A 15,853-nucleotide genomic window follows, 5' to 3' on the forward strand; every position below is an offset into this window, starting at 1 on the left:
AGAAAGGGACGGGGGGTGGGGCGTGATGAAGAAGAAGAAGTGTGGGGTGGGAGGAAATGAAGAAGACAGGGGCGGGTGAGGGTGGGGTTTAAATAATTTAGTGGGTAGAAATTTAATGTAAAAACATATATAACAATAAAAAGAAAAGGACAAAATGAAAAAACGGTGAAAAAGAGTGGAAAGAAAAAACAAATTAATTAGATCTATGTGGCAGCTGACGTGGCAGCATGTGTAAAACACCGCCTATCACAAAATTGGTTTTGTGTTTCCAATGGTGCATTAGTACCACTTAAATTATGTTGAGGTATGTAATAGGTCGCATGTATAGTTTGAGTGTGAACTCGACATTTTGGGTATAGTTTAAGTGTCATTTGATGTATTTTGCCAAAAACTAATCTTTACTGATTATGTTTGACATTCAACTTGTTTTCGATTTCCTCTTAATTCTTATTGGTCTTGAATCATACTGTGATTTTTAAAGAAAGTCTTATTCTAATATTAAAAATTTGAAATTTTAAAAATCATTAGGAAAAAATTGTGATCTCCCTGTAACTGCATAAATATGCATTCGTTCCTTTTTTTTGCATTTCTATATATTTCACACTCCAATTAAACATGCACGCTGTTATTGGTTTGTTGTATGCATTAGGTCATGTAGGATTTATGCAAATAGCCGGTCAGATTCACTGTGTACTTTTTCTAGCCTGTATATATAGATTATACATTGATTATATATTTTTATACGCATACTACACATGGATTCAAACATATATTATACATGCGCGGTTATTTTTAGTTAAGCAATTGGGTGGACGGCTATTAGGTTAATTCTTCCAACCTTTTGTTGTTGGAAACTCGTATTGGTTTGAGTAATTAACATACTGATAATTCATTAGCTGTTGAAAATTTTGCCATAATCGAGTATCGACGAGAAAACGGAAGATTTCTTGAAAATTTTGCGGCAAAATGTTACAAAAATCATCTGTCCAGAATTCACAAGCCAAATTACTTTAAGTGAGTCTATTCTTAAGAAAAAAAAAAAAAAAGTTTAACAACATTTGGTTCTTAACATTTTTATCCATTTTGTATTAGTTGTAAGAATGGAAAGATCGAATGAACTGTACGTTCTAAATTATTCATTCATTTTGTTTTCTTTCTTGTCATGAAAATTTTACAATAGTCAATAGATGTTTAGATTTGGTGGATCAACAGAGCAAGACTACACCAGAGACGTATGGAATTGAATATTATTTATCTCTTTTATCTCTTTCTTTGAAGAATATTTTTATTTCACACCTGGACGGCGGCGGCTGGCTTTTGTTATTAATATTGTAATGAACACGTCTTTTTCTTGAGAAAATTGAAAATGAAGAACTACATTTTTTAGAGAAAATTCCAATATTTAAATTATGAGGGCAGTATAAATTACGAGAAAATAACAAAACGGCATCCGTTCATTTTAGTAGGGCCGTTCAAGATGAACTGAAATACCAAATCGAATCATAAAATCAGAGTAAACAAATATGTGGTTTGATTTGGTAGTAAACTTTAAAAACACAAATTTGGTCTGGAAGGAGAAGAAGCAAAGAACCACAGTAATTTGGTACTACTATTGTAACATTGGAAAATTACTTTCTTTTCTTAAAAGTTAAAATACAAGGTATATATGTTACAGAAGTACTTAAAAGAAAATTTAGAATAACATGGACATGTTTAATTCAGTCATGATTTAAATCACCTAATGTAATCACATTATGAAGTTTAGAGTGTTTCACTATGTAGTTTAGAAAGGAACATGTCATGTTCTAATAAAAATGCCAAATATATAGGCAGCTCCTTATATTTGTTAAAAAAAATATATTTAGACAATTTATGCAACCTATCAGTGAATAATGTGTCTGTTAAATAAGGTGCGACTTATTTAACACTTTCTAGGAATAACTTGAACCAAACACAAGTTTGCAAAAGTTTTTGCACCTCATCAGTTTGCCTTGCATTAGACGTAGAAGTTAAACATTGTTGCTTTGGTCAAAACTTAACCCACAATTAATAAACAACTGAGTCACTGACAGGTTTCAATCTTAATGCAACTTGGTTTTGTTTACTAAGTCAAATTACGTTGTTATCTCTTTTAAATCGGCCACGAGTTTTTACGTCGGCTCGTCGTTTGCTCTCCAACTGAAAGACGCGTTGGCAGGTGGGTTAATATTTCCTAGAACGGGGGCGGAACTAGTGTAGTAATTACAGATTCGCAGAATTTAATAATTTTGGTTTAAAATTTTATACTTATATTATAAAATTCATTTAAAATGTAAAAACAATCTATTCATAACCAGTTAATCAAAAATCAAATTATGGTCCAAAATTCATAAATTGAAAATTCTAACTCTGCCTCTATGGGGCCCGCTAGCTATCGACGGCTGTAAAACCGTCTGTGACATAGGATTTCCACTGCGAAATTGACGCGCGAATAATGTTAGTCTGGCTTTAGAATACAAGTAAGTGTTAAGAATTGTGCAGTATTAACAAAAGATATTTACATAATTAGGTATCTTAAATTAAAATTACTTGTATAATAAATATTTATCGATAACGTGAATTAAATATGAGTAAGTAACTGGTTAGTTGTTACTTCATTCGTTCCAACTTATGTGGCAGTCTGAATAATTATAAAATTTAATTAAAAAAATAAGATTTTTAAAACTTGTGATCTTAGAAATGCAATTAAATTTGTGTGACTAATTTTTTTAATTTTTGGCATTAAATATGTGATAAATTTAGTGTGGTTATGAATCTTCTCATTTGATAAAGTGGAAAGTGTAAAGTAAGTTTTACCAGTGTATGTCGACAATTTCTATGGCATGGCACTAAGGAAAACAACAAACGAGCACCAGTTGCTTGGGATACATTATGCCAACCAAAGTCTATGGAGGGTTGAATATCATTAACTCAGTACTTTGGAACAAAGCTGCCTCAGGCAAGTTGTTATGGGCTGTTGCGAAGAAAAAGGATAAGCTTTGGGTACTTTGGATTGATAGTATATACATCAAGAGGAATGATCTACAAAACATGAATACACCTAAGCAGGCAAGCTGGCTAGTCAGGAAAATATTACAACTACTAGGCTAACAGTTATGGATAACTACACAAGTGGAGACAAATACATCATCAAAAAAGCATACAAAGCAGCTGTACCTGTTTTTTCCCTTGAAATCTTCAGCACTGCTTCCTGGTATGGTTCCTAGACATCAATTTATATTACGGAAAAGATTCAAAAATGCCCTTAACATATTAGAAGTGGCTAAAAAATGCCCTCGTTCCATCTATTTGATAAAAAATGCCCCTCCTTCCATCTATTTGATAAAAAATGCCCCTCCTTCCATCTATTTGGATAAAAAATGCCCTTAACGTTAAATTTAAGCCTAAAATTACCCTCCTTTTAACAAAAGCTTATGTGGAATATATAAATTTTTAAATTAAATAGGTGGCATTATTTTTATTGGTCCACATGTAATTATACCCAAAATCATTTGCAACCCAAACCTATTTTTAAAAAACCCAACACTTCTTCCTCTTTATCCAACTCCAACATATGGGAACCGTAGAAGATTGACTGTCCAATGTCATGATGGTATTGAACTACAGCTTTCTTCTTAGAGCCCGTTTAGATTAGCTGGAAAAAAGTGGCTTTTAAGCATAAGTGCTTAAAGTATTTTTTAAGTGCTGAAAGTTATTTTATAAATAAGCAGTTACGTATTTGGATAAAAGTGCTTAAAGGGTTTTTAGAAGTAAAGTTGTTGGTCAAACCAAAATGGCTTTTAAGCCAAAAAAAAGAAGAAGTTGGGATTGAGCAACTTCTTGGTGTTGGCTTATTTTAAGCACTTTTTAACTTAATTTAAGTTGTTTTTTATTTTTGGCAAACATCCAAATAAGTTAAAAATGGCTTATAAGCTGGTTTGACCAACTTATAAGCCAATCCAAACGGGCTCTTATTTTCATTCTAGTAAATCTATTGTTAGTTAAGGTTGTGTATTTCAAACTTTAGATGCTTTTTCATACAACATAAACATGTAGTTAAAATTATTCCAACTCCTAAAATGAAGCAACGATTTTCATGCTCATGAATCTGCACGTCTTTGAGAGGTAGAAATCCAAAATTCCAACTGTATAATAAGAAAAGGAACAAAAGCTGTCAACTCTCTCTTATTTTCCCCCTCATCCTTTGTCCGACTTAAATCCAGTTGAATCTAGTCGTTTATATGCATTACCCTTAAGCTTTTAATTGCTAGTTCTCCAACAGCACGAACCATTTTCAGTTGAGTAATTAGGTCCTGTGTCGGATGAAGAAGAAGAAGTGTTGCGTCTTTTAAAAATAGGTTTGGGTTAATGGGTTGGATTGTGAATGGATTTGGATGTTATTACATGTAGCCAATAAAAATAATGCCGTATATTTAATTTAAAAATTTATATATTCTACATAAGCTTTTGTTAAAAGGAGGGGCAATTTAGGCTTAAATTTAACGTTAAGGGCATTTTTTATCCAAAATTCCAAATAAGTGGAAGGAGAGACATATTTTATCCAATAGGTGAAGGAGGACATTTTTGAGCCATTTCTAATACGTTAAGGACATTTTTGAACCTTTTCCGTCAAGCGAATGCCAATTCACAGGAGATTGACAACTGTGGATAAACTAAATACTTGGGGAATGACAGTTGCACAAGAATGTGTTCTATGTGAAGAGGACAGGTTGTAAACACATGATCACTTGTTTTTTCAATGCCCTTACTCTCAATTCATTTGGCCGCTGTTAGGATGATTACATCAGGCTAGAACAATTCAACAATGGGATACTGAAGTGTCGTGGTTTGCTCAAAAAGTCAAAGATAGAGATCAGGTATGGACCATCACTGGAGTGGTATTTGCTGCTATTGTCTATCACATTTGGATTGAGAGGAATGCTAGAAGATTTCAGTCGAAGAGGAGAAACAAAGAAGAAAGAGTTAAGGAAATAGTTCTACTGGTTCACATAATAGGACAGAAAAAGAGTCACTGGTTGCCTACTCTACTAGATCATTACCCTAGCTAGTTTAGATAGCAAAAGTTAGATTATGTTATATAGAGTCTAATTTTGTAGATCCCGTCTCAAGAGTCCCATGAGCAGGGATGTAAATGCTTCCGGTTGATTGAATAGAAAACTTTTACTTTCGACAAAAAAAAAAAAAGAGTCAAGTTTTAATATAAAAATGTCTCATTATTTTTTTTAGTAAAGTAATAAAAAAATATCACATAAATTAAAATAGAAAGAATATATATAATATTTAAAATATACTTATAGTAAAACTATTTATGTGGCAAAATTTATTGTTGGTGCACACAAAAAAAATAATAATTAAATATATTTAATAATAACTTAGCTTGGCAAAGGTTCATTGTAACTTTAATCTCATAAAAGTTTCAAGTCCTTTTCCTTAAAGCTAGCGTTTGGCCATAGATTCCCAAAACAATTTTGAAAAACTTGATTCGGGTGAAGTTTTTCAAGTTTTGAAAATGTGTTTAGCCATAGTTTTTCAAAATGTATTTCACCTTTTGTTTTGGAAAACAAGAAACATTAATTATACCCATAAGTTCTAAAAACTATCAAGACTCTGTATCCAACCATACAAAACAAACAAACTTGCTAATCCCAAATTATGCAGAACATGATATTTTAATAATAATTGCTAATAACACACTTACTAGCTACTACAATTCAAATTACAATACAAAGATCCATCGGTTCAGGAAAAAAAAAAAAACAACGGCAGTAACTAGCTTAGCTAGTTCACTTTATAGAAGAGACTACTTTAATTGTGGGAATATAGTAGATATGACTTTAATGGAGGAAGATGGTAGATAAAATTAATTAGTTAGTTCATAAATAGATGAGGTTTTTTATAAAATATAAAAGTTTGGGATAGTTTTTAAAAGGTCAAAACATAGATCTTAGCTCAAAAATAGGTTTGAGCCAGAATTTGGGATTTAAAGATTTGTCTTCAAAATCTGTCAAAATTTTATGGCCAACAAAGATTTGAGAACAAATCTTCAAAATATGCTCCCAAAATTTATGACCAAACGGGAGCTAAATTTCATATTCAATAAAATGTCGCCATATAAATTAAAATGGATCAGTATGGTACAGCAATTGTCACGTCGGTAGACATTTAGTAGTTGAGTCAGCTATAACGACCAGATATGTTGATGTGACTTTCTATATGATTTGACCAAAAAAATCTAGGTATTATTACGTGGCATTTAATTACAGGATAAACTGTACCAGAAAAAATGTTACACATTTGAACCACAAACACAAAACCCAAGAATAAGACTACCTTGTTTTCCAATTAAAGAGGAAATAAACGTATAAAAAGGTTAAGCTATGTGTTCTCTCTCTCCATTTTTCTCTTCTTTCTCTCTTTTAAGGCAAAACTGAGAGTTTTGTAATTCATTATTATTATTATTATTCCATTCCCTATTTCCCTGTTTTTTGAGAAAAAAGAAGAAGAAGAAGAAGAAGAGAATAAGAGTAGTAAAAAAGTTACACTAGAGACATATAAACAGTGTTGTGGCTTAGAGATAGTTTAATTTAATTGAAGAAATTAAAGTGAGATTAAGTCATGGGCTGTTTTCCTTGTTCTGGAGATGGAGATACATCAGTGAAGAAACCTGAAAAAAAGATATTTCAAACAAATAATCATCAATACAAAAGGGTTGATAAGTCACAGCCTAAACAAGGTATGAGATTTATATATACATGATTTGATTAAATTTTCGTATCGTTACGTGTGATTTTGTGAAACGGATGGCTTTTGGATTTTGGAAAGATTGTTCCTTTTTTTGTGCATTTGGAAAGTTTCAATATGGGGTTGTTTGAATCTGATCAAATCTTGAAAGTTTGTGAAACCAGTTTTTGTTTTTGTTTGCTGTTTAATGGATATTCGGTGGTATCCATCTAATCCTGAATTATTATTGTTGCATGCATCTACGATTTGGTTAATCTTTTTGGATGAAAGATTTTACAGTTCTTTTTCATGAAGCTGTTTGGTACCTTACGGTATTTTTCCTTGGAAATCATCAAGATCAGTTTCATAAAAAATGACTTTCGTCGTACCAAAGATACCCGATAGCCATTTGAATTTTGCTTCACGTTTGCAAATGGTATCTGCCATTTGTTTATGTGGCTCTATCTATGCCTATTTCTTTCTTTATTTCATGTTTACGGGGTTTAAAACTTTTGATGTTTTTTGAGATATTCATGGAAGGATGTAAACGTTTTTTTTTTTTTTTTTTTTGCCTGATAATAAGGTTAAATATTCTGATCCATGTGTTCTCTGTATATGTTTATTTTTTCAGAAAACTTGGTCCTTTCTATATATGAATCTTTGTTTGCTTCTGTGAGAATCTTTCTGGATCAGTATTTTGGCGGATTGCTATCCATCTGCTCTTTCATTTCTTTTTCTCCTCTTTCAAATGAGGCCTCCTTCAATTTAAACTACCATCTTTTTTATGCCTCTTGTTTTTTCATGTTTCTTAGATACACCAGTGGCTAGTCAATTTAAATATGTGAAGAATGAAGAGGCTAAAATTGCAAACCAATCTACGTCTAGGAAAGATGGAGGTTATAGTAACATCCCTCAGAATGAAGAGGCTAAACTTTCAAAGCGATCTACGTCTAGGAAAGATGGGGGTCATAGTAACATCCCTCCTGCAGATGGAAAAACAGGTGGCGCTAAGGCACAGAGGTTTAAATTCGATCAATTAATAGCTGCAACAGAAGATTTCAAGGAAGATTACTTCTTGGGAGAAGGAGGTTTTGGCAAAGTATATAAAGGTCATTTGGAGGATACTGGTGAGGTCAGCTCAACTCCATTCTTGCAATACTTACGAATTTTCCTTAAAATCTGCAATAAACAACAGGATTATTTGCAGGTTCATTTAAAGTAAGTGAGTGGTTTAAGTTTAACATTAGGAATATTTGGTGTCCTGAGTCTGTTTTCTTTTTATATTATTTTCTAAAGCAGATCGTTGCAATCAAACAACTCGATCCCAATGGATGTCAAGGAGTTAGGGAATTTGTTGTTGAAGTACAGACACTAAGTAAGGCTGATCACCCTAATCTTGTTAAACTAATTGGTTGTTGTGCTGAGGGAGAACAGAGGCTGTTGGTCTACGAGTACATGGCTCTTGGTTCATTGGAAGACCATTTGTTTGGTATGTTATAATTGTCTGCTTTTCATGTTACTTTCTTCCATTCTTAGCCTACTCCATCCTGATAAACAGGCCTATTTCCTTTTCGGGATAATTACCTTTTTGGACCGCTCTGAATAATTATAGCCAGCAAATGTATGTATGTTATAATATGCATTTTATATACATAAATACACAACATAATCAATTTATATGTTTTGTATGTTGTTTATATTCTTTGTGATGAGTCCATTTGCTTTGCTTATTTCAATGTGTGCAGATGCCTGGCCAAATCAAAAACCTCTTGATTGGAACATTAGAATGAAGATAGCTGCAGGTGCTGCAAGAGGCCTGGAATATTTACATGACAAGATGAAACCTCCTATTATTTATCGCGATCTGAAATGCTCCAATATTCTGCTTAATGAGGGCTTCCACCCAAAGTTATCTGATTTTGGCTTGGCTAAAGTGGGTCCTAGCGGAGACAAGACTCATGTTTCCACCAGAGTGATGGGCACATATGGATACTGTGCACCAGATTATGCTATGACTGGCCAACTAACGTTCAAATCAGATATCTACAGCTTTGGAGTTGTTCTTCTGGAGATAATCACAGGCAGGAGAGCGATTGACTATACAAAATCTGCCGCTGAGCAAAACCTGGTTGCATGGGTAAGTTTCCTTTATATATTATTGTTGCCATGTAATATATTTTTTGAGGTTGTGCTGTGGTAAGACCGGTTTATCCTTCTCTCCTAGCTACTGAATTTGACCATCATTCTCATTTCTACACCTAAATGGATCCAAGAAATTGATGTCACTGAATTTACTTCCAATCATTGTCTTTTGAACAAGTCTTTCAGCCACTGTTTATCAGAAGCCCTTTGATTTGACTGCTATGGTTTCCATGAAAGAGGTAACAAAAAAATTTGCAACGCCCAGAATGAATCTTGTTATCTTTCATGAGTTAATCTATGATAGTGAGGTTTATATGACATTATTTAACTGACTTTTTGTTTTAAGAAAAGATGGTGTTTACCCGATTATAACTCGTTTCTGCTTAGCACTCAACCATGAATAAAGCAATCCCACTTGAACAATGCCATGGGCTTGTCAAGACACCTAAAAATCATTGTAAGTTCCATACTCGAGGTTCTTTCATGGTAAACATTTTTTCAAATGATTATGCTGCTGTCTATATATGTTTGCAAATAGAATTTATTCTTTGTCTCCTGATAGAAGAAACTGCTGACGAAGCGCTTTGTCAACATTATGACAACTTTTCTAGATTTGTGATTAGTCAGGAATGAACTAAGGCAGCCATATTGAACTTGCATAAATGTTATTGAATGTGCCATTGCCTCGTCGTTTGTCTGCTTTAATACCACGTCAAAGTGTGTGACCAGTGACAACCTCATCTAAAAGCTTAAGCTATTAGAGGTGGTAGACTTATACTTTTATCTAAATTAATTATATACTCAACAAATGCTACTCATCTTTTGCAGGCAAGACCATTATTCAAAGACAGGAAGAAATTCTACAAGATGGCAGATCCAGCACTTGATGGTCACTATCCAATTAGGAGCTTATACCAAGCTCTTGCAATTGCTGCAATGTGTGTCCAGGAGCAACCTAATATGCGCCCTCCAATTGTTGATATCGTCACTGCTTTGAACTACCTTGCCTCCTTAAAGTATGACCCTGAAATCGAGCCTCCTATCCGGAAGTCATCCAAAAGTTCTTCTCAGAAATCTAGAAAAGATGAAGAAGAAACCTGGTGATGGTGACGGAGACTATACAACAGAGCTTGGGGACTAAAATAAGAAATTAAACGCACACAAATATAAGTGGTTGTCAACTTTTTTGTGTCAGATATGTAAATTACATGTGCAGCTTAAAAGTTATAGATTGGACATAATAAAGAAAAACAAAGCCTCCTTTGCATATCTGGTGCAAATGCAAGCTCCAGTACATAGTATATATTTATATACTCCATGTATAAACTCTACGCTTCAACGATATAATGAGAAAGAAAACAGAATAGAAGCGTTAGCAAGAACTGATTAAAGCCAATATACATATATGTTCTAGTAACTAGTCCAATGCAGTATGAAATACTTGAAAGTGTATGTAAAAGAGACACCCTTTTGCCAAACCTAATGGGAGAAAAAAGCAGAGAGAATGAAATGGAATTCAAATATATACCTTTTGAATTAAGTTTTAACAACACAATTGAATTTTATCGATGTTTTTTCCCAATTTAATACCTTTCTTTCCAAAAACAAGAACTATACTGTAAAATCGGGCAGTTTCACTGGACAGAAGGAAGGAAATGGATCTCATGTAAATTTATAGAAAACTGGCAGAAAGATCCTACTTTTTGCTAGCGAAGCTAATGAATGGAAGAATCATATTGAAAAATTTATGAAACATTACCATAACAGATGATGAAATAAGACTCATCAATAGTTATGGTTTCTTATTCCCTATTGAGATCTCCAGAGATATGAGTTTGCCCCACTGACATGGCGATCAACTTTGAAAAAATTTAAAAGTGAGGTTTGAGATAAGAATGGAAGAATAGGTTTGACGACTTTCCTCTGTATCCGAATGATAAACATCTTAGATTTTGCAATTGTAGGAATCATAAAGAACTGTTGTTTGTTTGTTATTATTTGCTTGTTGACTCTGTAAATAGGTGTCTGTTGTGGTGAGTTTATCTTAGATAAGAGAAGGTGGTCTAGAGTTTCACCAACATTTTTCATTTTGATCTGTTCCTAACTGGACAAGTAACATGAAAGTACCAAGTAGAAACTACTATTGTCTCAACCAGAATTAATGGGCAATGTTTGCACATGCAAGTAAAGATTTTAAAGTACTTTCTTCCTTTTCTGTATTTCCTATGTTCCTAATAATCCTTCTTAATTCCTAAGGTTACAGCTTTTGCTAGTGATAAGATTGCAAAGTCCGAAAACTAGCATTTCGACATTTGTTTAATTATCAACTGTTATCAAAGTTGAAGGTTATGATTTAATCCTTCTTAATTCCTAAGGTTACAGCTTTTGCTATTGATAAGATTGCAAAGTCCGAAAACTAGCATTTTGACATTTGTTTAATTATCAACTGTTATCTCATAATTAAGATACATCAATAACTACCTTACTAAGAATGTTTCATACTGCTGTCGATGACTATTAACTTTTCGTTAAGAGGAAAGGACGGTGTAGGAGGGGGATAAAAGTTTAAAAGGGCAAAGAAACCACAATATAGAGTTTAACATGTTTGGCTTTTCTTAATGTAGGTGTTGACAGTGAACTTGTACATAAATGATGGAATTGAGATGAAACGAATATCTGGCTTGAATTGCATTTGGATCGTTCTCTCAAGGATGAAAAATGGAGGATACAATCACAGCAGCCGGTGAAAATTGTTGAAGAAATTCATTTTATTATATCTCTATGCTTTTTCGATACTGTTTTCAATGGCATTTACTGGATATGTTTCGATGGGAATTTAACTTTTTATGCAGCTAACATATCTTTGCAGTAAATGGAAAGAATATCTTATATGTTGGTTAAATTTGTATTGCGTTTACTAGCTGAATCAAAATTCATTTTGCTTTCCACTGTTAGTCTAGTGTGGGCTTATAGGGGCTCTTTAGTAAGTAGTATAATTTCTGCAAAATTACTACTTCTCAACTTCTGAATAGTTTCTTCCTATCCTAATCAAATGCTATTGATACAAAAACAGAGGGAAGCGAAAAACTAAAGCCTACTAATTTCTCTTAACACATTACTAATTCTCCTGGCGTAGATCTACTTGTTGTTAATATAACGGTAAGGGTATTGTTCCGATAAATAACTCTTCTATAGAGTTCATTAATAGCTGAGCTCTATTTGAATGGTCGGTCTCAACTCAGGTGGAAGAATTGGTAATAGACACAAAACCATCCATTCTAGCTCTATAGTTTTTCGAATAAAATGCTTAGCCAATTCCACGTGTTCCTTCCAACAGCTACATTTCACTGGTTTCGCCTGCTTGGCAACTGCCTACCCAAATGTACAAATAGGAGTTGTTTGATGGTAGAACTTTACAACAATCCCTTCTTGCTGCCTGCAAACAGAATAAAATCCACTTAATAGATAGTCCTTTTCGGATCAATCTTCAGAAATTAATTTGCTTAACAAACTTACCTTCTGCCAACGGTTATTATCTGGCCTTTTCAACACAACAATTGCATTGATACTCTCAGGTGACTCAATTTTCCATCTGCAATAAGGGTAAGACTCTCTATGAAGATGGTAAATCCCAACGATCTGATTCTTGCTTCGATCATATTTGGCTGCACTTATATAGTACACGAAAGGCTTCTGGCATGGGTGCTTTGTCACAGGCCTAGTGTTGAATGCATAGGCTGTATAATCAGCTCTTTTGTACCAATTAAGAAATGTTCTTGTTGGCATTTCTAATTCTCTAGGCGAGATATTACCCCTCGTGATCTGAACCACGTAGCCCCAAGACACTGAAATAGACCAGTACTTCTGCTTGTCGTAACAGATCGACTGCTGCATTATGCTGGCAGTGTCATACTTCATCGACTCAAAAAGGCGCCGTAGTCCTTCAACTCTGCTCATCCTTGGGATTATAGGATCCACTACATCAAGATGGTGAATTGATACTAGAGGTGTTACAGGATGTGCTCCCAATAGGCCTAGCAAGTTTCCATACACATCATACTATACTACCACAAAGAAAAATTCATCAAAATCCAGTCAGAAGTACTTTTAATTGATGATAACACAGTAAAATGATAATAGTGGGAACAATTTTCATGGCTCTTGGACTAATAGCTTGTTTGGCCAAGCTTCCATAATCTGCTTATTTTGAAAAGTGTTTTTTGTCAGAACTGCTCTTCAGAAAAGTACTTTTGGAGAGTAGCAGTTCATGTTTGGCTACCAATTTGAAAAGCACCTTTTGTCAATATTATAGCAGTAATTTGTGCTTGACTAAGGTTTCAAAACCATTTCTGGAAAAAAATCACTTTTTTTAGCTTCTGAAAAACAACTCTGCTACTACTCAAAAGCACTTCTTTTTCCAATAAAAGCTTGGCCAAATAGTTCAATTTTCTAAAATAAACATTTTTTGAAGGAAAAAAAACACTTTTGCTTACATAAACTTGGCCCAAACAGGCTATAAATATTGTAGTGGCATAGCACTAGTAATGCATGAAATTTTGGTTATGAACAAGATTTTGGCTGTAACGTATCCTAACCTGTTGTAACAGGTTGTTGGCTATAATTTCTACGTTACTTATCCAACTTTTTTATGAACTATTACCTGTAATTATCTTTTAGGTGAATACGGATTTCATTTCAGGTTACTAATTAATCCCAATTTTTAATGGACGGTTACCTGATGAAATCCAGGTTCTCGCGTAAGCGGGACCCCAAGCTCAGCCATGCAAGCTTGAATTCTGTCATCACTACCATATAATCCAGGATATCGCTGAATGCAACGATCTTGAATCTTTTCCAACTCTTTTGCCAATGGATAACTAATTGCAAATCCGCCTCCACCATAAGCCATGGCATATGAGAAAAAAATGTTCTGAATATGACTTTCTGAAGAACTCCCAATGTAATAATACTCATTATGATCATATTTTGAAAGAATTCTAACAACATTATCCACATTAAACACTGTGTCATCATCTCCCATTACGAACCATCGTACATCTTTAGGTTCCAACCTTAATGTCTCAGAAACAACACGCGAAATCCTAAGAGCCGATCTGTTCCCCTGTCGATTCGTGTAAAGAAACTTAGTCGTATTCTCTGAAATTCGAATGTCAGGCAAACCTTCATTTTTCTTGATTGTAACATTTTTATCTAACCAAACAACACCTCTCATTTCCCCTGGCCTCCACCATAATTTAATGTACTCTTTTCTTTTATCCCACAAATTCGAAGACGCGGCTATTCCAAATACAATGTGTTTTAGACCTGTTTCAGGCTCCCTTGGATTTTCTTGAAGAGAAAGGGAAGTTGAGTCTTTGGAATTATGAGAAGGTGGAGGGTGTTTTGTGGAAAATGCTTCTTTTGTGGATAATTCTGATGATGAAGGCAAAGTACATTCAGGGGAATCTTTATTGAGAATTAAGTTGAATGAATAAAGAAGATAGATGATTAACAAGGTGATGAATAGCCAAGTTACAGTTTTGCGAAGGTTGCTTAGGCCAAATGCTGGTCGTTGAGAAGAAGCAGAAGTCATTATTGTTATAATTATAGATACAAAGACGAGTCATTAAGTTTAATTTGTGTTTTTTGAGTTTCTAAGTGTTACGGTGATGCATGCATGCCATGTTTCAGTACTTCAGATGAATTGCGGTAGAGTAGGAGGAAGAAGAAAGTGAGTGATGGAGAAAGAGGTTGGATCGAGAGGAACAGAGAGATTTTCTCAAAGTTTGTTTGATGAATTGATGAAAGAAGATCTTAATTATGTACTGAAGATATATAAAAAGTACTTACATAATAACATCACTTATAAGATAATTATAGCTTTATACACATAGAAAGCATGTATTCTAATCGGCCAAATGCCCCAAAGAAATCTGTCTAGGAGAAATTAAAAACAAAAATTAAAGTGTATCACATAAAATGAGATAAAAAAGAAATTTACTGATAGTTACGTCATAACAAATTTAATTGTGCAAATATTGTAATGATCTTCTAGCTAGGAATAGAATGAAATAGTCATGTGCTTTATACACATTCACATCCTAAAGAAAAACTTTTGAGTTTCCCACATCAGTCATGGATGGGTGATTTGATTTCCTTACATAATTTTGGAAAATTCTCATTTCGTGACCTAGTTTTTTGGGTTGTTACGCCCAAAGTTAATTTTCTTATCATGGTAAGAGATCATCTTTTTCTCTTTTATAGGCCAAATCTGTATAAATTATCAAGACAACAATGTGACGCTGCATGTCTCATATCCCAATTTTATCAACTACATCTCTAGAATTGCTATTGTGTCTAGAGATTTTGGTCAGTGTGTCGAGATAGGGGAATTGCTCAATTGAGAATATTTTATACGAGACAAAAAAAAAGTTTGGTCTAATTGGAATTCAAGAAAGAAAAAAATCATAACCCCTCGGAAATCCTATCTATCATCTATGTACAACAAAACTCCAAAGTAATAGCGTTATCTTTATGTCTAGGTGGATCAAAGATTTAAATTACACGTGGATATAAGGTAACAATTCTATCACTGACTTACTTAACATTCAATTTTCAAATTATAAGATAGTTTGCCAGTAACAGTTAGAAACTGCCTTCTTAAAGATTTTATGTTTAATGTACATTAAAAAAGCGTACAAATTTATTTTGGTATGATATGTTTTAGGGAATTTTACATAGTTTAGAGAACATATAAGAGATATTTATATTTAGTAACTACACTTTGGTTTAATTACATCCAGTAGCTAAATGTTGTATTTCAATTACACAAGGTAACTAATTCAAAACTCATCTCCTCTTATTCCATTGTATTAATCTTTTCCCTCAACCCCCTCTCTCTCTTCTCCCTCAACTATCTCTCCTTTTTCATTCTCTCTTCTCCGTCGGCCAG

At 33.6% G+C, this 15,853-nt stretch overlaps 2 protein-coding genes across 2 annotated transcripts; one reads left to right on the forward strand and one right to left on the reverse strand.

Annotated features, from left to right (window-relative positions):
• Window positions 1–6,401: 6,401 nt before the first annotated feature.
• On the forward strand, window positions 6,402–10,283 carry LOC132052812 (probable serine/threonine-protein kinase PBL7). Its single transcript, XM_059444500.1, has 5 exons — window positions 6,402–6,772; window positions 7,572–7,891; window positions 8,059–8,248; window positions 8,505–8,896; window positions 9,730–10,283. Exons 1-5 carry the CDS (start codon window positions 6,655–6,657, stop codon window positions 10,003–10,005), a joined length of 1,296 nt encoding a protein of 431 aa, XP_059300483.1. The 5' UTR covers window positions 6,402–6,654; the 3' UTR covers window positions 10,006–10,283.
• A 1,435-nt stretch (window positions 10,284–11,718) lies between these two features.
• LOC132054687 (uncharacterized) lies at window positions 11,719–14,590 on the reverse strand. The gene is made up of 3 exons (XM_059446658.1): window positions 13,637–14,590; window positions 12,418–12,960; window positions 11,719–12,337 (listed from the first exon to the last, which is right to left on the reverse strand). Exons 1-3 carry the CDS (start codon window positions 14,492–14,494, stop codon window positions 12,239–12,241), a joined length of 1,500 nt encoding a protein of 499 aa, XP_059302641.1. The 5' UTR covers window positions 14,495–14,590; the 3' UTR covers window positions 11,719–12,238.
• Between the last annotated feature and the right edge of the window lie 1,263 nt (window positions 14,591–15,853).

This window comes from Lycium ferocissimum, chromosome 4 (genome assembly GCF_029784015.1).
Source record: "Lycium ferocissimum isolate CSIRO_LF1 chromosome 4, AGI_CSIRO_Lferr_CH_V1, whole genome shotgun sequence".
Classification (NCBI taxonomy): Eukaryota; Viridiplantae; Streptophyta; class Magnoliopsida; order Solanales; family Solanaceae; genus Lycium; species Lycium ferocissimum.

Coding starts and splice junctions, on each gene's coding strand:
- LOC132054687 (XM_059446658.1), bottom strand. CDS start 14,494: ATGACTTCTGCTTCTTCTCAACGACCAGCATTTGGCCTAAGCAACCTT. Junction 12,961..13,636: donor GAGAACCTGGATTTCATCAG/GTAACCGTCCAT, acceptor GTGGTAGTATAG/TATGATGTGTATGGAAACTT. Junction 12,338..12,417: donor ATAATAACCGTTGGCAGAAG/GTAAGTTTGTTA, acceptor TTCTGTTTGCAG/GCAGCAAGAAGGGATTGTTG.
- LOC132052812 (XM_059444500.1), top strand. CDS start 6,655: ATGGGCTGTTTTCCTTGTTCTGGAGATGGAGATACATCAGTGAAGAAA. Junction 7,892..8,058: donor ATTTGGAGGATACTGGTGAG/GTCAGCTCAACT, acceptor TTTCTAAAGCAG/ATCGTTGCAATCAAACAACT. Junction 8,897..9,729: donor AGCAAAACCTGGTTGCATGG/GTAAGTTTCCTT, acceptor CATCTTTTGCAG/GCAAGACCATTATTCAAAGA.